At 47.2% G+C, this 23305-nt stretch overlaps 1 protein-coding gene across 2 annotated transcripts in view; it reads left to right on the forward strand.

The window, feature by feature from the left end:
* Window positions 1-23305, forward strand: part of RHBDL2 (rhomboid like 2) — a 53350-nt gene that overhangs the window by 20676 nt on the left and 9369 nt on the right. For both annotated transcript variants that reach the window (XM_063957189.1, XM_063957190.1), the window contains exons 3-5: window positions 14716-14864; window positions 15639-15751; window positions 21539-21639. In XM_063957189.1, the coding sequence (XP_063813259.1) occupies window positions 14716-14864; window positions 15639-15751; window positions 21539-21639 (363 nt within the window). The remainder of the gene's footprint in view (window positions 1-14715; window positions 14865-15638; window positions 15752-21538; window positions 21640-23305) is intronic.

The following is a 23305-nucleotide window of genomic DNA, read 5'->3' on the forward strand; positions in this document are numbered from 1 at the left end:
GTTTCCCTCTCCCTCTGTCACGGGGCAGAAATGAGGAACCTTTTGCCCACGTGCCCTTATGGGAACGAAAGGACTGCGCCTGATAATACGGCGTCTTCTTATGTTGAGAGGCGACCTGGGGTAAAAACGTGGATTTCCCAGCTGTTGCCGTGGCCACCAGGTCTGAAAGACCGACCCCAAATAACTCCTCCCCTTTATAAGGCAATACTTCCATATGCCATTTGGAATCCGCATCACCTGACCACTGTCGTGTCCATAACCCTCTTCTGGCAGAAATGGACAGCGCACTTACTCTTGATGCCAGTCGGCAAATATCCCGCTGTGCATCACACATATATAGAAATGCATCTTTTAAATGCTCTACAGGCAATAATATACTGTCCCTATCTAGGGTATCAATATTTTCAGTCAGGGAATCCGACCACGCCAACCCAGCACTGCACATCCAGGCTGAGGCGATTGCTGGTCGCAGTATAACACCAGTATGTGTGTAAATACATTTTAGGATACCCTCCTGCTTTCTATCAGCAGGATCCTCAAGGGCGGCCATCTCAGGAGAGGGTAGAGCCCTTGTTTTGACAAGCGTGTGAGCGCTTTATCCCCCCTAGGGGGTGTTTCCCAACGCACCCTAACCTCTGGCGGGAAAGGATATATGCCAATAACTTTTTAGAAATTATCAGTTTTTTATCGGGGGAAACCCACGCTTCATCACACACCTCATTTAATTTCTCAGATTCAGGAAAACTACAGGTAGTTTTTCCTCACTGAACATAATACCCCTATTGGTGGTACTCGTATTATCAGAAATGTGTAAAACATTTTCCATTGCCTCAATCATGTAACGTGTGGCCCTACTGGAAGTCATATTTGTCTCTTCACCGTCGACACTGGAGTCAGTATCCGTGTCGGCGTCTGTATTTGCCATCTGAGGTAACGGGCGCTTTAGAGCCCCTGACGGCCTATGAGACGTCTGGACAGGCACAAGCTGAGTAGCCGGCTGTCTCATGTCAATCACTGTCTTTTGTAAAGAGCTGACACTGTCATGTAATTCCTTCCAGCAGTTCATCCACTCAGATGTCGACCCCCTAGGGGGTGACATCCCTATTACAGGCAATTTGCTCCGCCTCCACATCATTTTCCTCCTCATACATGTCGACACAAACGTACCGACACACAGCACACACACAGGGAATGCTCTGATAGAGGACAGGACCCCACTAGCCCTTTGGGGAGACAGAGGGAGAGTTTGCCAGCACACACCAGAGCGCTATATATATACAGGGATAACCTTATATAAGTGTTTTTCCCCTTATAGCTGCTGTATTGTTTATACTGCGCCTAATTAGTGCCCCCCTCTCTTTTTTTAACCCTTTCTGTAGTGTAGTGACTGCAGGGGAGAGCCAGGGAGCTTCCCTCCAACGGAGCTGTGAGGGAAAATGGCGCCAGTGTGCTGAGGAGATAGGCTCCGCCCCTTTCTCGGCGGCCTTTTCTCCCGTTTTTCAGTGTAATCTGGCAGGGGTTAAAATTCATCCATATAGCCCTGGGGGCTATATGTGATGTATTTTCGCCAGCCAAGGTGTTTTTATTGCTGCTCAGGGCGCCCCCCCCCCTAGCGCCCTGCACCCTCAGTGACCGAAGTGTGAAGTGTGCTGAGGAGCAATGGCGCACAGCTGCAGTGCTGTGCGCTACCTTGGTGAAGACAGGATGTCTTCTGCCGCCGATTTTCCGGACCTCTTCTTGCTTCTGGCTCTGTAAGGGGGCCGGCGGCGCGGCTCTGGGACCGGACTCCATGGCTGGGCCTGTGTTCGATCCCTCTGGAGCTAATGGTGTCCAGTAGCCTAAGAAGCCCAATCCACTCTGCACGCAGGTGAGTTCGCTTCTTCTCCCCTTAGTCCCTCGATGCAGTGAGCCTGTTGCCAGCAGGTCTCACTGAAAATAAAAAACCTAAAACTAAACTTTTCACTAAGCAGCTCAGGAGAGCCCCTAGTGTGCACCCTTCTCGTTCGGGCACAAAAATCTAACTGAGGCTTGGAGGAGGGTCATAGGGGGAGGAGCCAGTGCACACCAGGTAGTCCTAAAGCTTTACTTTTGTGCCCAGTCTCCTGCAGAGCCGCTATTCCCCATGGTCCTTACGGAGTTCCCAGCATCCACTAGGACGTCAGAGAAAGACAGTATCCGGACCATGACTTATATAATTGGAATGCGTGTTAACAATCCTCACCAGCCTCATATTAAACCACCAGTCGAATACACTATCAAGTATCAGATGTTTCCCAGAAATAAAAAACAGACAAAATGGAAAAAAAGGGAAAAAATTACATGAGTATAAGCAAAAATAGGGTGTAGGTAGAGGGGGGAAAAACCAAGAAGACCCTGTACATCGGGCCTGCATAGCTACTGCAAGGGGAGAGCAAGTGCAGTAGTGTAACAAGGGGGGGGGGGGTGTCGTGGCCTGTCACCACCACTCATGCTGCTCATCTGCAAACTATCAGGACAGGTCCGAATTAACGCACTTGGGATATTTGACCAGCTAAGGCGCACAGTACTAACAAGTAACAAAACCCAAACAATAATGCAACAAAACAGGTAGGCAAAGAGAGAACATAGGAACTCAACACACAATTTGCAATGGCATGCAAGAAATTACTGTGTACACGTTTAGTTTGTCATATAACTCACAGAATTCCAAGGAGTAGTCCCAAGCGAAAGGTATAGTCCCGAACAAAAAGCAACGGGTAACCCGTTGTAGTTATGATACTGCAGCCATTAGAAGGTACCCAGAGATTCAGGCAGTGGACCACTCAGTACGGATTCTAGGATGGTTGCCAGGACCCTGGGGTTGTTTAACAGAAATGTCCCAGTCCAACAACAGCTTGACCCCGGCATCCAGAGAGGCAACTACATAAGAGGATCCGTCGTAAGTGATGATCAGCTTTACTGGGAAACCCCATCTGTAGGGTATGTCGTTTGCGCGGAGGGCCGCCGTTATCGGGGCTAGGTTCCTTCTTTTCGCCATCATCACAGCTGAGAAATCTGGGAAGATTTGGAGCCCTCCCAGGGCATCAGAATCTCCTACTGTTCTCGCCGCTCTGAGAATCTTTTCTTTGGTGGGGAAGAAATGGATACTTAGAAGAGTGTCTCTTGGGAGATTGTTAGATACCGTGCGTGGTCAAGGTAAACGGTGTATACGATCGATAAGAAATCTCGAGTATCGGCATCCAGCAACAGCTTACGGAAGATGGCTATGGTGTAGCCTTCTAATTCTGAATTAGCTACCGAGTCCGGAATGCCTCTTATTTTAATGTTATTCCATCTGGAGCGGTCCTCCTTATCCGCCATTTTATCTCTTAGCGTGTCCAGGTTGGCCCTCTGCTGGTCATGTGCAGTGATGAGATCGTTATGGGACGACACAAGTTCCTCTAACTTATGCTCCAAATGATCCGTACGGTTTCCAACCTCAAGCAGGTCTGTCTTTACTTCCCTGATTGCCGCTATAAGGTCGGCAGCCAAATCAGATCTAAATGCAGACAGGATCTGACATAGAGATTTCACAGTCAAGGGTGCCTCAGAGTCCACATCTATGCCAGCAATCGACATGGTGCTCAGTGGGTTACTTGATTTCAGTGGGGCCGAGGCAGTAGCAGGGTATTCCCCCCCGAGAGGACGAAGGGGCCAAAGGTGATTTCTGTATAGGAAAGGACACTCTGGGTGGTAGTGCCCCTTTTACCTTTTTAGGGGGCATAGTAGAGGACACCAGACGTTGTTGTAAAAGACCAGGATAGACTAAGTGGCAGGTATTCGTATTCACGAGACCCACCACATAGGCCTAAGATGTGGAACATGAGTGGTGGAGGAGGATGGGAGAAAATCACATCAGGAACTCACTGCAGCATCCCACTAGGCTGCTTGTCACAGATGGCACATACCGGGCTATAACTGCAGGTATCAAATAGCAGCTTCCTTCTTGAGTCGAAGGGTCTGTAGAACTGAACCCCTGTTTTAAATTGGAGGGGATAATGCCAAAGACAACAGGGAGCACCAAATCTACCTTGACAGTGTCACAGCTCCACTCACAGGACAGAGATACTTCTTATAAGGAGACAGCAAACGAATAGTAAATGAGGCACTCACCCTGCAAGCTGTGGGGCTCTGTATTATTATTATGCCCTGAGGGGTTCCAGACACGGGCCTGCCAGTGTCTAAGTTCTCCCAGGGCAGCTGGTAGGTTAGTAGAGAGCAGCCCCAGCATTGGCAGGGGCCTTCAAGATGGCCGCCGCGGCTCCCAGGAGCCAGATCCGCCGCTTATTCCCCCTGTGTGCACCGAGCCAGGCTAGGTATTCCGCCCTGTGCTCAGTTCCCAGGGGTCCAGAGATGGCTGTGGGCGTTTCAGGAGAGGTGGGTGGCGTTTGCGGCCACGCACTTCCGGTACGCGGCCCGCACACGTCCCAGAGCTCAGTCCCCGGCTTCCGGTCCCGGCTAGGCCGCAACCAACAGGGACTTGCAGAGACGTCCCCCGGCTCCGCGGCTTTCCGTGTTGGGTTTGGGGGGGCCCCAGGGAGGTCAAGGAGGAACAATGGGGTGCCAACAATGGGTCTAGTCACACACAAGGGGGCAAATGTGAGACGCCAGTGGGAGCTCAGTGTAAGGGCGTCTGTTCTCGCAGGCCACGCCCCCTCCCCCAGTGTAATTTTTTTGGGGGGTGTCGCCAGTAGCCGTAATCCCCAGCTTTCCTGTTTGTTCAGTTTTATAATCACTTTTCCATTGAGAGACGGGTTTAAAGTAGAGATGAGCGGGTTCGGTTTCTCTGAATCCGAACCCGCACGAACTTCATGTTTTTTTTCACGGGTCCGAGCGACTCGGATCTTCCCGCCTTGCTCGGTTAACCCGAGCGCGCCCGAACGTCATCATGACGCTGTCGGATTCTCGCGAGACTCGGATTCTATATAAGGAGCCGCGCGTCGCCGCCATTTTCACACGTGCATTGAGATTGATAGGGAGAGGACGTGGCTGGCGTCCTCTCCGTTATAGTAGAAAAGAGTAAAGACTGAGTGACTTAGTTATAATTGTGGGGAGGATTGGGGACGGGGAGCAGCTGTTAGGGAGTACAGTGATTTAGATTAGGAGAGAGAGAGAGAGAGAGAGAGAGATTGACCTGATTTACTGGAGCTTAGGAGTACTGTAGAAGAGAGTGCAGAGTTTACTAGTGACTGACCACAGTGACCACCAGACAGTGCAGTTTTATTTAATATATCCGTTCTCTGCCTGAAAAAAACGATACACACAGTGACTCAGTCACATACCATATCTGTGTGCACTGCTCAGCCCAGTGTGCTGCATCATCTATGTATATATTATATATCTGACTGTGCTCAGCTCACACAGCTTATAATTGTGGGGGAGACTGGGGAGCACTGCAGTGCCAGTTATAGGTTATAGCAGGAGCCAGGAGTACAAGACAGTCACATACCATATCTGTGTGCACTGCTCAGCCCAGTGTGCTGCATCATCTATGTATATATTATATATCTGACTGTGCTCAGCTCACACAGCTTATAATTGTGGGGGAGACTGGGGAGCACTGCAGTGCCAGTTATAGGTTATAGCAGGAGCCAGGAGTACATATTATATTAAAATTAATTAAACAGTGCACACTTTTGCTGCAGGAGTGCCACTGCCAGTGTGACTGACCAGTGACCTGACCACACTGACCACCAGTATAGTTAGTAGTATACTATATTGTGATTGCCTGAAAAAGTTAAACACTCGTCGTGTAACTTCACTTGTGTGGTGTTTTTTTTTTTATTCTATAAAAAACTCATTCTGCTGACAGACAGTGTCCAGCAGGTCCGTCATTATATAATATATATACCTGTCCGGCTGCAGTAGTGATATATATATATTTTTTATATCATTATTTATCATCCAGTCGCAGCAGACACAGTACGGTAGTTCACGGCTGTAGCTACCTCTGTGTCGGCACTCGGCAGTCCGTCCATAATTGTATACCACCTAACCGTGGTTTTTTTTTCTTTCTTCTTTATACATACATACTACGACATCTCTTTATCAACCAGTCTATATTAGCAGCAGACACAGTACAGTACGGTAGTTCACGGCTGTGGCTACCTCTGTGTCGGCACTCGGCAGTCCGTCCATAATTGTATACCACCTAACCGTGGTTTTTTTTTCTTTCTTCTTTATACATACATACTACGACATCTCTTTATCAACCAGTCTATATTAGCAGCAGACACAGTACAGTACGGTAGTTCACGGCTGTGGCTACCTCTGTGTCGGCACTCGGCAGTCCGTCCATAATTGTATACCACCTAACCGTGGTTTTTTTTTCTTTCTTCTTTATACATACATACTACGACATCTCTTTATCAACCAGTCTATATTAGCAGCAGACACAGTACAGTACGGTAGTTCACGGCTGTGGCTACCTCTGTGTCGGCACTCGGCAGTCCGTCCATAATTGTATACCACCTAACCGTGGTTTTTTTTTCTTTCTTCTTTATACGTACATACTACGACATCTCTTTATCAACCAGTCTATATTAGCAGCAGACACAGTACAGTACGGTAGTTCACAGCTGTGGCTACCTCTGTGTCGGCACTCGGCAGTCCGTCCATAATTGTATACCACCTAACCGTGGTTTTTTTTTCTTTCTTCTTTATACATACATACTACGACATCTCTTTATCAACCAGTCTATATTAGCTATATGTCTATATGTGCCTCTTTTTTTCTTTGCGTCATGTGCTGATTGGGGAGGGTTTTTTGGAAGGGACATCCTGCGTGACACTGCAGTGCCACTCCTAAATGGGCCCGGTGTTTGTGTCGGCCACTAGGGTCGCTAATCTTACTCACACAGCTACCTCATTGCGCCTCTTTTTTTCTTTGCGTCATGTGCTGATTGGGGAGGGTTTTTTGGAAGGGACATCCTGCGTGACACTGCAGTGCCACTCCTAAATGGGCCCGGTGTTTGTGTCGGCCACTAGGGTCGCTAATCTTACTCACACAGCTACCTCATTGCGCCTCTTTTTTTCTTTGCGTCATGTGCTGATTGGGGAGGGTTTTTTGGAAGGGACATCCTGCGTGACACTGCAGTGCCACTCCTAGATGGGCCAGGTGTTTGTGTCGGCCACTAGGGTCGCTTAGCTCAGTCATCCAGCGACCTCGGTGCAAATTTTAGGACTAAAAATAATATTGTGAGGTGTGAGGTATTCAGAATAGACTGAAAATGAGTGGAAATTATGGTTTTTGAGGTTAATAATAATATGGGATCAAAATGACCCCCAAATTCTATGATTTAAGCTGTTTTTTAGGGTTTTTTGAAAAAAACACCCGAATCCAAAACACACCCGAATCCGACAAAAAAAATTCGGTGAGGTTTTGCCAAAACGCGGTCGAACCCAAAACACGGCCGCGGAACCGAACCCAAAACCAAAACACAAAACCCGAAAAATTTCAGGCGCTCATCTCTAGTTTAAAGCTTTCCTTCTGTTATCAATGTTGCTACTTCAAGGGTATTGGGTACAGATTATGGGGGTAATTCTGAGTTGATCGCAGCAGCAAGTTTGTTAGCAATTGGGCAAAACCATGTGCTTTGCAGGGGGGGGGGGGGGGGCAGATATAACATGTGCAGAGAGAGTTAGATTTGGGTGGGTTATTTCATTTCTGTGCAGGGTAAATACTGGCTGCTTTATTTTTACACTGCAATTTAGATTTCAGTTTGAACACACCCCACCCAAGTCTAACTCTCTCTGCACATGTTATATCTGTTTCCCCTGCAGTGCACATGGTTTTGCCTAATTGCTATCAAACTTGCTGCTGCTATCAACTCAGAATTAGGCCCTATATTTTGTGTCTTCCCACCTCTGTCAGTTGTATTGATTTAAAGTTATTTCAGTCAGTTTTTTCAGGTAATTGAATTATGGTTATTTCTATCCGTTATTACAGTTCATTAAAGTTTTTGTCCAAATCCATCCAGTGGAAGGCCCATAACAGGCTCCCTGTGTCAAAGTTCAGCCTGGTGTACACCAATGGGAGGTCCAGCTTGGGACCTAACCCTCCTAAAACCTGTCCAGGATCCAAGTGGACCACTTCCCGTTGGTTTCATCCCAGTCGGTGCAGGGGTGTCCAAATGCATAACCGAACAGACAAGCAAACAAACAAACAAACAGGCCAATGAATTTTATATATAAGACTCCAGCTCAGCTACCTCAAGTGTACATTTGAGCTGATCTTATTTAATTGCTGACAAAGCCTTTCAATGACTTTGATGATACCTCAGGGCTTTGTACTCTTCTGTGTTTCTCCGATAACATCACCTTGTACTTTGGGCAAGTTGATGGAGACAATGGCTCAGTGTGACAAGAAATAAAACACCACAATATACCCTTAACCACTTAACTGACGATTTTTCCCTTCAAAAGCGTTAGCAACATTGTTTTTTAAAATGTATTTTATATAATAAAGTTGAATATTTAAACATTATATTATGCACATCTGCAGAACGGATCGCCTCATCAAAAACTGGGGGACAGGGTGGGACAGCGCAGTTGCATGAAATCTGACCATGCCAGTTAAGTGGTTTTAAAGTGGGTTCCTTACATATTGGACACTAATAGCTATTTTCAGTGTGACACAAAGTAGCAATCCTGAAAAAGACACATTAAAATTTAATATACATATTAATAGACAATTGCCCAAAAAATTGCTCATTAAATCAACATAAATATATTAAAACTCATTAAAATAGCAGAAAATTCAGGTGTCTCTCAAGTGTGTATGTATGTATATATCTGTGTCCGTAGCGGGACCTAATTGGATAGGGGATAAAAAAAAACACCGGTTTTTCATGCACACAGCACTATCGCAGGTATTTGTATACCATATTATATAAAATAAGATTTTACTTACCGGTAAACCTATTTCTCGTAGTCCGTAGAGGATGCTGGGACTCCGTAAGGACCATGGGGAATAGACGGGCTCCGCAGGAGATAGGTCACTTTAAGAAAGCTTTGGATTCTGGGAGTGCACAGGCTCCTCCCTCTATGTCCCTCCTCCAGACCTCAGTTAGGGAAACTGTGCCCAGAGGAGATGGACAGTACGAGGAAGGATTTTTGTAAACCTAAGGACGAGATCCATACCAGCCACACCAATCACACCGTATAACTTGTGATAAACTACCCAGTTAACAGTATGAACAACAACATAGCCTCGGGTCAACCGATAAACTATAACATAACCCTTATGTAAGCAATAACTATAAACAAGTCTTGCAGAAGAAGTCCGCACATGGGACGGGCGCTCAGCATCCTCTACGGACTACGAGAAATAGATTTACCGGTAAGTAAAATCTTATTTTCTCTAACGTCCTTGAGGATGCTGGGACTCCGTAAGGACCATGGGGATTATACCAAAGCTCCCAAACGGGTGGGAGAGTGCGGATGACTCTGCAGCACCGATTGAGCAAACAGGAGGTCCTCCTCAGCCAGGGTATCAAACTTATAGAACTTTGCAAAGGTGTTTGACCCCGACCAAGTAGCTGCTCGGCACAACTGTAATGCCGAGACCCCTCGGGCAGCCGCCCAAGAAGAGCCCACCTTCCTAGTGGAATGGGCCTTAACCGATTTAGGCAATGGTAATCCTGCCATAGAATGCGCCTGCTGAATCGTGTTACAGATCCAGCGAGCAATAGTCTGCTTTGAAGCAGGAGCGCCAACCTTGTTGGCCGCATACAGAACAAATAGAGCTTCAGTCTTCCTGATCCTAGCCGTTCTGGTCACATAAATCTTCAAAGCCCTGACCACATCCAGGGACTCGGAATCCTCCAAGTCCCGTGTAGCCAAAGGCACGACAATAGGTTGGTTCACATGAAAAGATGAGACCACTTTTGGCAGAAATTGAGGATGAGTCCTCAACTCTGCCCTATCCACGTGAAAAACCAAGTATGGGCTTTTATGTGATAAAGCCGCCAATTCTGAAACACGCCTTGCCGAAGCTAATACCAACAACATGACCACTTTCCACGTGAAGTATTTCAACTTCACTGTTTTGAGTGGTTCAAACCAAGGTGACTTGAGGAAACGTAACACCACGTTAAGATCCCAAGGCGCTACCGGAGGTACAAAGGGAGGCTGAATATGCAGCACTCCCTTCACAAAGTCTGTACTTCAGGAAGAGAGGCTAATTCTCTTTGAAAGAATATGAATAAGGCCAAAATTTGGCCCTTTATGGACCCTAATTTTAGGCCCAAATTCACTCCTGTTTGAAGGAAGTGAAGTAGACGGCCCAAATGGAACTCCTCCGTAGGAGCAGCTCTGGCCTCACACCAAGAAACATTTTCGCCATATACGGTGATAATGTTTCAACGTCACGTCTTTCCTAGCCTTGATCAGGGTAAGAATGACCTCCTCCGGAATCCCTTTTTCCGCTAGGATCCGGCGTTCAACCTCCATGCCGTCAAACGCAGCCGCGGTAAGTCTTGGAACAGACAGGGCCCCTGCTGCAGCAACTCTTGCAGCTCCGGATACCAAGTCCTCCGTGGCCAATCTGGAACAATGAGGATTCTTCTGACCCTGCTTCTTCTTATTATTCTCAACACCCAAGGTGTCACCAGAGCGTCTACCGCTACCGCCTGAGGGTCCCTTGACCTGGCGCAATACCGCTTTAGCTTTTTGTTGAGACGGGATGCCATCATGTCTATTTGAGGCAGTCCCCACCGACCTGTGATCTGTGCGAAGACTTCTTGATGAAGTCCCCACTCTCCCGGATGCAGGTCGTGCCTGCTGAGGAAGTCCGCCGCCCAGTTGTCCACCCCCGGGATGAACACTGCTGATAGTGCGCTTACATGGCCTACCGCCCAACGTAGAATCCTGGTCGCTTCTGCCATGGCCACTCTGCTCCTTGTTCCGCCTTGGCGGTTTATATGAGCCACTGCCGTGACATTGTCTGACTGAATCAGAACCGGTTTTCCCCGAAGCAATTCCTCCGCTTGACGCAGGGCGTTGTATATGGCCCTCAACTCCAGGACGTTGATGTGGTGACAAGTCTCTAGATTTGACCAGAGACCTTGGAAATTTCTTCCCAGTGTGACTGCTCCCCAGCCTCGGAGGCTTGCGTCCGTGGTCACCAGGACCCAGTCCTGAATGCCGAACCTGCGACCCTCTAGTAGGTGAGCACTGTGCAGCCACCACAGGAGAGATACCCTGGTCCTGGGAGACAGGGTGATCCTTTGATGCATTTGTAAATGGGACCCGGACCACTTGTCCAAGAGGTCCCAATGTAAAGTCCTCGCATGGAACCTGCCGAAGGGGATGGCCTCGTATGAAGCCACCATCTTCCCCAGAACCCGTGTGCAATGATGCACTGAAACCTTTTTTGGCTTTAATAGGTTCCTGACCAGGGCTATGAGCTCCTGAACCTTTTCGATCGGAAGAAAAACCTTTTTCTGGTCTGTGTCTAGAATCAGCTCCAAAAAGGTCAGACGCGTTGTAGGGACTAGCTGGGACTTCGGTATATTGAGAATCCAACCGTGTATCTGCAACGTTTTCATGGACAGAGACACGCTGTCCAGCAACTTCTCCCGAGATCTCACCTTTATGAGGAGATCGTCCAAGTATGGGATAATTGTGACACCCTGCCTGCGCAGGAGCACCATCATTTCCGCCATTACCTTGGTGAAAATTCTCGGGGCCGTGGAAAGTCCAAACGGCAACGTCTGAAATTGGTAGCGACAGTCCTGCACTGCGAATCTCAGGAACGCCTGGTGAGGGGGGAATATCGAAACATGAAGGTAAGCATCCTTTATGTCCAGGGACACCATCCAATCCCCCCCCTCCAGGCTGGCGATGACCGCCCTGAGCGATTCCATTTTAAACTTGAACCTCTTTAAGTACAGGTTCAGGGATTTTAGGTTTAAAATGGGTCTGACCGAACCGTCTGGTTTCGGGACCACAAACAGGGTTGAGTAATATCCCTCTCCTTGCTGGAGATGAGGAACTGTGACAATCACCTGTTGAATATACAATTTTTGGATTGCTGCCAACACTAGCTCCCTCTCTGACGAGGAAGCCGGCAGAGCCGATTTGAAAAACCGGCGAGGAGGCAAGTCTTCGAATTCCAGCCTGTATCCCTGAGAAACAATCTCTAATGCCCAGGGATCCACCTGCGAGTGAACCCAGACGTGGATGAAAAACCGAAGACGAGCCCCCTCTAGATCTGCCTCCCCCCGGGAAGCCCCAGCGTCCTGCGGTGGACTTTGCAGATGCAGGGGAGGACTTCTGCTCCTGGGAACTAGCTGTGTGCAGCTTTTTTCCCTTGGCTTTTCCTCTGGCAACAAAGGACGATTCCCGTACCTTCTTGCTCTTATTGGAACGAAAGGACTGCATTTGATAATGAGGTGCCTTGTTTGTATGCTGCGGGGGGACATAAGGTAAGAAATTCGACTTACCAGCCGTAGCAGTAGAGACAAGGTCCGAGGGGCCGTCTCCAAACAACTCCTCCCCTTTGTAAGGCAAGGACTCCATATGCCGCTTTGAATCGGCGTCTCCCGTCCACTGTCGGGTCCACAAGAGCCGCCTAGCAGAAATAGACATAGCGTTTATTCTGGAGCTTAATAAACAAATGTCTCTTTGAGCATCTCTCATATACAAGGCAGCATCTCTAATATGCTCTATGGTCATTAAAATGGCATCCCTATCTAAGGTGTCAATCTCCGTAGATAAGGAATCTGCCCATGCCACAACAGCACTACAAACCCAGGCCGACGCCATAGCCGGTCTAACAATAGTACCTGAATGAGTGTAAATGTGCTTCATGGTAATTTCCTGCCTGGGATCAGCAGGATCCTTGAGGGAAGCCGTATCCTGAGAAGGCAGTGCCACCTTTTTGGATAAGCGTGTCAGCGCCTTGTCTACTTTAGGCGAATATTCCCATCGTATCCTATCCGTTTGTGGAAATGGATACGCCATAAGAATCCTTTTGGGAACTTGTGGTCTCCTATCTGGAGATTCCCAAGCCTTTTTCGCACAATTCGCTCAGCTCAAATGAGGACGGAAAGGTGGCCTTTTCCCTTTATACATGTGTACCCTCGTGTCAGGGTTCCTCAGTAATATGCAAAACCTCTTTAATGGCAATAATCATGTACCGAATACCTTTTGCCACCCTCGGCTGTAATTTGGCATCTTCATAGTTGACACTAGAGTCAGTATCCGTGTCGGTATCTTTGTCAGCGATCTGGGATATGGTGCGCTTCTGAGACCCCGAAGGTCCTGGCGCCACAGGGACAGGCATGGACTGGCTACCTGACTGATCCCTAGCTTCAGCCTTGTTTAACCTTTTATGCAATAGATTGACATTTGCATTTACGACATTCAGCATATCCACCCATTCCGGTGTCGGCGTTGCCGACGGCGACATGACATTCAAGCACTCCCCCCTCCACATTAAGCGAGCCTTCCTCGTCAAACATGTCCACACGCGTACCGACACACTTCACACACACACAGGGAAACTCTTTTCTGAAGACAGTATCCCGTTTAAGGCCCTTTGGAGAGACAGAGAGAGAGTATGCCAGCGCACACCCCAGCGCTATACCCCTGGAAAAAAACCACAGAATGCCCTTTTCCAGAAGCGCTGAGTAGTAATAAAACGCCAATTATGTGGCCCCCCCCCCTCTCCTTCAAACCCCCTTTCACCGTGTGTAAAGCAGGGGAGAGTCCGGGGAACTTCCTCTCAGCAGTGCTGTGGAGAGAAAATGGCGCTGGTGAGTGCTGAGGGAGAAGCCCAGCCCCCTCGGCGGCGGTCTTCTGTCCCGCTCAAAGTTATTAAAAAATGGCGGGGGCTCTTTTATATACATGTACAGTGCCCACCTGTACATGTATATTGTCTTTCGCCATAAGAGAGGTGCTATATTGCTGCCCAGGGCGCCCCCCCTGCGCCCTGCACCCTTACAGTGACCGGAGTGTGTGAGGTGCATGGGAGCAATGACGCACAGCTGCAGTGCTGTGCGTTACCTCAGTGAAGCTCTGAAGGCTTCTGCCACCTGAGACGTCTTCTGACTTAGTTTCTTCTGGCTCTGTGAGGAGAACGGCGGCGCGGCTCTGGGAGTGAACGCCCAGGCCGAACCTGTGTTCACCCCCTCTGGAGCTAATGGTGTCCAGTAGCCGAGGAAGCAGAGCTTGTCATTTAAGGAGGTCTGCTCCTCTCTCCTCAGTCCCTCGATGCAGGGAGCCTGTTGCCAGCAGTGCTCCCTGTAAAAATATAGAAAAAATCCAAACAAAAATGCTTTCTAGGCAGAGAACTCAGGGGAGCTCCCTGCAGTGCACCCATTTCCCTCTGGGCACAGTGTAAAACTGAGGTCTGGAGGAGGGGCATAGAGGGAGGAGCCAGTGCACACCCAGAATCCAAAGCTTTCTTAAAGTGCCCTATCTCCTGCGGAGCCCGTCTATTCCCCATGGTCCTTACGGAGTCCCAGCATCCTCAAGGACGTTAGAGAAATGTGTATATTTACAGTATGCTTCCCAAAAAAGGCCCTTCACTGTACTAACGTGGTGACCTCATCATACCCAGGAATGCATCCTTTGCACAGAAGCAGAAAGAGGTATTAAACCACATACATTATTATTGAACTGCACTTATTACTTTATTTTAGTTCAAGAAATATGTTTTGACTTTTATCCTTTGTCTTTATCTTGATGCAGCTGGCTGTGTTTATATACTATGCTGTTTGGATGCCACAGAAACAATGGATAACTCTGGATACCGGTGTATGGGATAGCCCCTTTATTTACCGTCCAGATAAGCGAGAGCAGGCATGGCGATTTATATCTTATATGTTGGTTCATGCAGGGTGAGTATGGGGTAAATTTACTAAGCAGCAGGTTTGCAATCTCTGAAGTGAAATTGCTATCCCAATTTTTTCCCATTAAAGCTATACTAACCCCACATTTACTAAGTTTAGAACCTAATGTAAACCTGCCCCATAAAAATACCTGCTTCTGACAGGCACATTTGTAGAAAGAACTACATAGGCCCCTAGGATATGTGCCCTAGGCCTTTAAGCCTTTCCTGGTACTGGAAACATCATCAGGACTGAGGGGTCTAATCATGAAGCAGTGAAAACAGTGGGCCAGTGGAGAAGTTGCCCATGGCAACCAATCGACATTGACATAACAGTTATAATTTGCATACTATACAATTGTACGGAACAGCTGATTGGTTGCCATGTGTAACTTCTCCACAGGCTCACTTATCAACTCTTTTCACTTCTTCATGAATAGACCCCAAAGAGCTTGTGGTAACTCAGACTGTTCACTAACCAGCACCAAGCTTTACCAGGCTCTTCGGCATATTCTGTTATTGGCGCCCTGAGGACTGGATTGGGGAAACACAGTTCTAGAGTATAACATGACAAGCAGTACTCTTTTGTATCAGTTTTATGTTTATGTATTCAGAGCAGACCATTACTGTAAGGCTATATTACTAATAAAAGGTAATGATAATGCTTTACTTGTGGTGAATGGTCCATATTCTCATGGGTAAGTGACAACCCATGGGAGTGTGCACATTCAGTATTTGCCATAATAAAGATGAGCATATAAAGATGTATGATTATCATCGACAGAGTACAGCACATCATTGGCAACTTATTACTCCAGCTTTTTCTTGGAATCCCATTGGAGTTGGTTCACAAAGGACATCGGATCGGATTGGTGTACCTAGCTGGCGTCATTGGAGGTCAGTGCTATGACTGGTGACTGATGCTATTTATATCTTTAAAAAAACAAACAGAAAAACAGATGGATGCCCTTAATTAAATAATCAATGATTTTAATTAAATACAGTAGATTCTTTCCTGCACTGTCCTTGTTGCCTAAATTATAATGGTAATATATCACAGGTTTTTTTTTTTGTAAATAGGCTATTTAATTTCTTCATAGTCTATCAGTGAGATCCCAGCAGGATTTTTAAAGCAGCAATAGTTTAGAAACGAAGACCAGGGCCAGTATTTACTAAAAATCCGAGTTTGGTCGATTTGTGGGTTTTTTTCTAAGTCCCAATCCGGGAATTTACTAAGCACCAATCTCGGCAGTGTCTGGTCTATTCGTAATGGTTTGAATGACAGCCTTCCGAAATACGAATGAATAGACCATCGGTCAAACGCGGCTGTTATTTCATAGAATACGGCCATTCACTATTCATTCGTATTTGGGTGTTAGTTTCTGAGTGCTCAAGTGGGAACTTAGCGGTCAGCGGTGAGGTTACTTTCGGTCAACCGCTGACCGTCAAGTTCCCACCATTGGTTACAATGGAGCGCATAGGCGCTACATTGTATCACTGCCGTGTGCTGCCTCACAGACACTAGAGGAGCACACAGCCAATCAGGAGGGTGCCACGACGTGGCGCTCCCTGATTAGCTGAAGGAACCCCCTTAGACAGGAGTCAGGGAGGGTCCTGGCATTCGGGGAAAGGGGTCCCATGTGGAAACATGGGGCCCCTTTCAGTGCGTGGTCAGGTGTCCGTTTTTTTATTTTGCAAAGTACGTGGATTTTACAAAGAACAGAAGAGGACCGATCTACACTGGATTATGTGAGTATAATTTTTTCCACAGGTACCCCATGGATTCTACATGGAGAAGAGGACCGACCCTCGTGTGAACATAGGTAAGTATGTATGTATGTAGGTGTGCATGTATGTAATGAACTTATACTTTCAAGGTGTGTGTGTCCTGTTTTTATTGGGGTATTTTTTTAGTAGTAGTACTACAAGTACCAGCGGGCCCGGTTTTCCACCGCATGCTGGTACTTGTGGTTCTCAAGTACCAGCTTGCAGGGGAGGCTTGCTGGGACTTGTAGTACTGCTACTAAAAACAATATTCACATTTTTACAAAAAGGCTATCAGCCCCTCATCCACCGCCCTTGGATGGGGGGGACAGCCTCGGGCTTCACCCCTGGCCCTTGGGTGGCTGGAGGGGGGGACCCCTTGATTGAAGGGGTCCCCACTCCTCCAGGGTACCCCGGCCAGGGGTGACTAGTTGGGGTTTTAATGGCACGGCCGCAGGGACCGATATCAAAGTGTCCCCCGGCTGTGGCATTATCTCCCCAGCTAGTGGAGCCCGATGCTGGTTTCAGAAATACGGGGGACTCCTACGCTTTTTGTCCCCCGTATTTTTGGAACCAGGACCAGGCGCAGAGCCCGGTGCTGGTTGATTAAATATGGGGGAACCCCTGTCATTTTTCCCCCCATATTTTTTCAACCAGGACCGGCTCAAAGAGCCCGAGGCTGGTTATGATTAGGAGGGGGGACCCCACGCAATTTTTTTCTGAATTTTAAAGACTTTAATGACCGTTTTAATGTACACAATGAAGCCCTGCATGGATCTCACAGATCCGGCCGGGTTTCCTTGTGTTTTTTCAGGCAGTGTTTTACTCATCACTCCCGTAAAACACTGCCTGATATTACGAATCACATCGACATCGGAAAAAACGATTGTGCAAAACTCGGCAGCTTAGTGAATGACAGTATCAGGATTCAAAAAGTTGCAGTAAAATGCACCCGATACCATTCGAGTTCAAACACCCTTCAAAACGGACAAAACACGAATATTAGTAAATAAACCCCCAGGTTGGTTTTGCCTTTTAAACCGTTGGCGCTTTAAATATCTGGCCAGATCTGCCACAATCTCGGAGATACCTGCATCTCCCAGGCTGTGACATTTCACTACAAGGGTCACTACTCTTGCTCGGTTCTATCCCACTTCAGGGTATCTCCTCCCTTTAGCTCCCATCTCCTCCCGCACATCAGAACTACGAGTGTACAGTGTGTCATATTCCTAGCAGTCTGCTTTGTAACAAGGGGAGGCTTATAACAGGGTTCCTCACACTCCCACTTGGAATTCGGGTTCTCTCTTTAAGTGGCACATTTATCACAATCCGCATATGAAATGCAGTTGTGATCTTAAGAATTTGCCACTTCTCGCAATGCGATATTTAGAAATATTGCAAGAATATATTAAAATCAGGGTGCCAGGAAATGCGAACAGGATTTGATCAGATGCTGATTTCAGGGCATTGAGGAGATTTTTACAAACTCTCCTCCAAACACACGCTCACGTACACCTCACACATTCACCGCAGCTGAGTCCGGTACCCAACGCTGGAGAATATGATACATTTAAGTGATACTAAAATAATGTGAAAAGAGTGTGAAAACATCCATTTTCAGATTATTTTAATTAAGAAAGATAAATCTGCCTGTAAAGTATGAGTCTGCCTGCATGCCGCAATTAATAGACAAATCTTATTTGTGAAGTTTTAACACAAGAGGGCAGTTGAGGGCTGGAAATGAAAAAATCCCAGTGCCGCAGGGTTTTGCTATTCGACAGTGATTTCACACCCCTCCACAGCAAGTCTGATTTCTACTATAAGCGTTATTTTTAGCAAAAATCACTGGGACTTGCTCTGGCACCCTTGCGGCACCCCCTACCCTCCTAGGACTAATTAAGCATTTTGAAGTTTCCAATTAGTTTAATTAGCCAGTAATTACTCAGTAGTGTTTTCTTTCTCCAGCGTCTGGACCCAGACTCAGCTGCGGTGAGTGCGTGAGGTATATGTGAGTGTGTGTGTGATTCCCGGTGTGCATGTCATCCCCACCCCCTGGAGGCAGCAGCTAGCAGCTGGGAGAACTGCATCTCCCAGCAGTCCCCAAGCCTCCCAGCAGCCCCCTCCCAATACAAAGATGGAGGGGAGACCACCAGAGAGGTATCTTTATATTTTTATTCACATGCCATGGGTTCCGCGGGATAATGCAGGTATCGGGGGAGTGCATGTGGTAATCCAAAATTGGGCATAAGGTTTTTTTACCTCGATAAACCTTGCGCCTAACTGAATCCCCTCCTAAGCTGTAGAAAGAAAAATGTCAATGAATGAAATCTGCCGATTCACCTGTTTGTTCTTGGTAGATTTTGATACCTGTATGCAGGGGTGTATTTAGGGGTCCAAGCGCCCCTGGCAAAGTAAAGGACTGGTGCCCCCCCTCCCCCATATTTGAAATAGGGAAGGCACGTTTGCCTAAAAAAGGGGTGTGGCCACTCAATAGTGCCCCAATTCAAATTACACCACATTAGTGTGCATGGGCGTAGCTACCATAGGTTCAGGGGATGCGACTGCTATGGGGCCCGAGCCTTCCCCTGCACCTACTGTAGTTACTGAGTGAGCCCCGGCATCTTTTACCTTTAGGTGTGCTGCTGCACTGCAGCCACACCTGCTCACCCTTGGCTACCAGCTCCGCCTCTCCTGAGTATTAATGCTGGGAGGAGGCATGGCTGAGTCTGCAGGGACATCCCTGGACCACGGCCATGCCTCCTCCCAGCGTCTGTGAGGAGACACGAGGCGGAGCCAGGCCGGCCGGGAGAGCGGTTGAGGCGGCAGTGCAGCACTAATGGTGAGTGCTGCAGGGAGAGGGTTTCTATGGAGTAATCCACAGGGGGAAGGGGTGCACGCACAGTAGGGGGGCATGGAAGTATGCTATGGGGCCCCCGTCTGGCAAAGCTACGCCCCTGGTAGTATGCCTTACTCACATTACACAGCACAGTAATGTACATTATTCACGTTATGCTACACAGTAGTACCCCTTATACACATTATGCCATACAGTAGTGCCTATATATATATATATATATATATATATACACCCACAATACCCACAGTAGTTCTCCTTACACATAATGTACCCCAGTACAGTGCCAATTACACATAATGACCCCAGTGGTGCAGTGCCAGATACACATAATGCCTCAGAGTATAGTGCCTCATACACGTATACGTCCACACAGTGCCAGATACACATATGCCCCCTCAGTGCCAGACACTCATATATATGCCCCTACAGTGTCGGACACTCAAATGTCCCCACAGTGCCAGACACACATATGCCACCATGTTGATTTTAAAGGCAGCACTTTTAGGTAGATTCACATTTAGAGGCGACAGCTATCTCCCCACCCCTATGTAGTTCCTCAACAGCAGGGATGCCCATTAATGATCAAAGAATGCAGCAGCAGCAGCCACTGTAATTGGCGTCGGGGTCCAGCACCGCACCACAATACAGACAAGAAACTCTACATAAACTACACCTCCCAGCAGCCACTGCTGCATGTGATCATTACTGGGCATCCCTGCTGGTGAGAAACTACACAGGGGTGGGGGTATAGCTGCTGCCTCTAACAGTGAATCTACCTACTGCCCGCAGGTGGCACCTCTGGACGGTGCCCCTCCTCGGCTGGCGCCCCTGGCGAGTGCCATCCTGGCCAATAGGAAGATACACCCCTGCCTGTATGTTTTGTTTTTGTCAGCTTCCTGGATTTTACAAACACATTCTAACAAGGAAGTAGAGGTTAACAAATGGAATTTGGTCTTACAAGTCCTTTCCAAAACCACACCACACAGCAGCATGAAAGTGCCACTTAGCTCTTTTCATAAACTATAAATTACAGATACAGGGGTCTATTCATAAAGAATACGAAAACACAATTGCTACTTATCAATATACATTGCATCGCTTCGATGCGATGTATAGCTGTAAAAAGTAGAAATTCATGTAAACTCACCCTTCCGGCGATACACTGCGGAATCCAGGGGTCCAGTGGTGAGTTCTTCTCCAGGCAGTCCCCACTCCAATGCGTAGTGTCCGCCGGCGGGTCCCTCTGCGCATGCGCCGCCTGTTGACCTCCCGGCAGGACGCAGTGGCGTCTGACAGTAGCCAGTGCCTCCCCAGCCCTTGACCTCACTACTCACAGTATATGTTTAAGTTTCTGTTACTTTTTTAGAGGCAGATTCAATTAAGAGTGAGGTTCTGTTGGACCTTTGCTCAGTGTACAGCTGTGCACATAACATCTTACTGTGGTAGGAAACCTCTACGGGATGTGAGGTAAACATCTGTGTAAAAAGCATAATAGTGGCATGCAAGGTTTTCAATGGAACCTCATGGCTGGTTATATCTGCCACTACTTGTACTTGTATACTTTGGGCATGTAGCAATCAATTTGCTATTTGTTTAACCTATTTTTACCAAGAAAAGAGATTGCAAAAAAAAAAGCAATGAATTGCAAAGCCACAAAAGGGAAATGAGAGGCATAAAAGTGGTATTAAGGTGTCTGATTACTGGCATAATAGACGTTAATAACAGAAAACACAGCAAATATGTGAACTTTTCAAACTGAGTTCAGATCTCCATGGGCACAGACCACCTATAGTGAATGTGGTTCAGGTTGTGGACCCTTACCCTGCCCTGCCAAGTTCTTCAGACTTACATTTCCGTGTGTATCTTCATGATCAGTGCATAATTGATTATGCAGAGGAGAAAATGGGTCAGATGGTGCATTCTCTAAAAACCAAGAACCATGTTGACTTCAGCACCAGTCCTCTTTACTTGTCCATGGCAGATATTCAGTAGGTTTTTTTTTTACTTCAAGCACAGATGTATCTATATGTTACTGTATGAGTGATTTATTTTCTTTTTACCAGGGTCTCTTGCCAGTTCCATCTTTGATCCCTACCTAGCTCTGGTTGGTGCCTCTGGGGGAGTCTATGCCTTAATTGGGGGCTACTTTATGAATGTCATAGTGGTAAGTTTATTTTGAATACTGTTTCAATATAAGGGCCATCGATTGTCTAGCATGTGTATAAAGTTTAATCTGACCGAAAACTAACATCAGCTGTAACAGTAGTATGTTGTAGTTTATTACTGTTGTCACAGGTCACACGTGCGGACTTACACTGTCGTCTATGTAAATAAAAGTGGCAGTGTAGGGCTGTTTTGAAGTCGGAGCAATACTGCATCGCTCCAGCGAGTAGGATACTTAATTAGCAGGGTGCCAATAGCGCTGAACAGGGCCGTAACTAGGTATGTGAGGAGTGTGCACCGCACATAGCACTGCAGGGTAGGGGTCGCTGTTGGTGGCACTTGTCAATTACCTGTTTTAATTACTTACACTTGTAGCTTCCCCCCTTTTTGAAGCCCAGCAACTCCTGACCGCCCTTGTCTCCTTCCCACACCCCTTCCGTTGCTAATTTCTATACCACATTCATGAACTTAACTTGATAGCATAACGAAAAATATGAACAAGAACTCATCTGGCACATTCTGACCAGAGATCCAAAAAGTGGGAAGGGGCAAAAACCAGGATAGTTGGAAGGTATGGAAATGTGTTATTTAATAAAGGGTAAAGTAACTAAATGAAAGGGAGCTCTCAGGTTAAGTGCATGAATGTGGTACAAAGAGGATTTGTGTCCAAATCCATTCTCTTGCAGTGTTCTGTAAATGTCTGTGTATAATATAATATTATATATGTGTGTGTATATAAACAGAGAACCCAGCACTCACCAAAGTAAACTCACTTATCCTCAACAATTCAATAAATAAATGATGGGGGTTTAGTTGGTGGATTGGCCAATGCACGGAAGCCTGTATACCGATTCAAGGTACCCCACCTTCATACAGGTCCTACACTATCACAGAGTCTTAAAACCTGACTACCACACTGCTGCATCATCTGCCTGCTAGATGTAATGTGTACCTGCCACAGACTTTATGGCTTTTAAAGGCACACTAGTCACCTATTGCACTGGCTCAAAGATGATTGCTAAAAAACAGCTGAGACAGGTTCAGGATAATAAAGTCCACACAGGGGTGCATGAGAAAGCTAGTGGCCACGGTTAATAAGAGCTAACCATAGATTAACCCCTTCATATACACACAGAGTAAAAACCACAGCACTCACCGCACCAGAAGCGGGGCACAGCTATGCACTTACCACTCACAGGGTGGGGTGCATGTAACACTGCACTCTCCACCACAGAAGCGGGGTACACAGCTGTACTTACCACTCACAGGGCGGGGTGCATGTAGCCCATGACCACATCGCTCTAATAAATACAAACAGAGAACCCAGCACTCACCAAAGTAAACTCACTTATCCTCAACAATTCAATAAATAAATGATGGGGGTTTAGTTGGTGGATTGGCCAATGCACGGAAGCCTGTATACCGATTCAAGGTACCCCACCTTCATACAGGTCCTACACTATCACAGAGTCTTAAAACCTGACTACCACACTGCTGCATCATCTGCCTGCTAGATGTAATGTGTACCTGCCACAGACTTTATGGCTTTTAAAGGCACACTAGTCACCTATTGCACTGGCTCAAAGATGATTGCTAAAAAACAGCTGAGACAGGTTCAGGATAATAAAGTCCACACAGGGGTGCATGAGAAAGCTAGTGGCCACGGT

The sequence above is a fragment of the Pseudophryne corroboree genome, chromosome 2 (genome assembly GCF_028390025.1).
Source record: "Pseudophryne corroboree isolate aPseCor3 chromosome 2, aPseCor3.hap2, whole genome shotgun sequence".
In the NCBI taxonomy this organism is placed as follows: Eukaryota; Metazoa; Chordata; class Amphibia; order Anura; family Myobatrachidae; genus Pseudophryne; species Pseudophryne corroboree.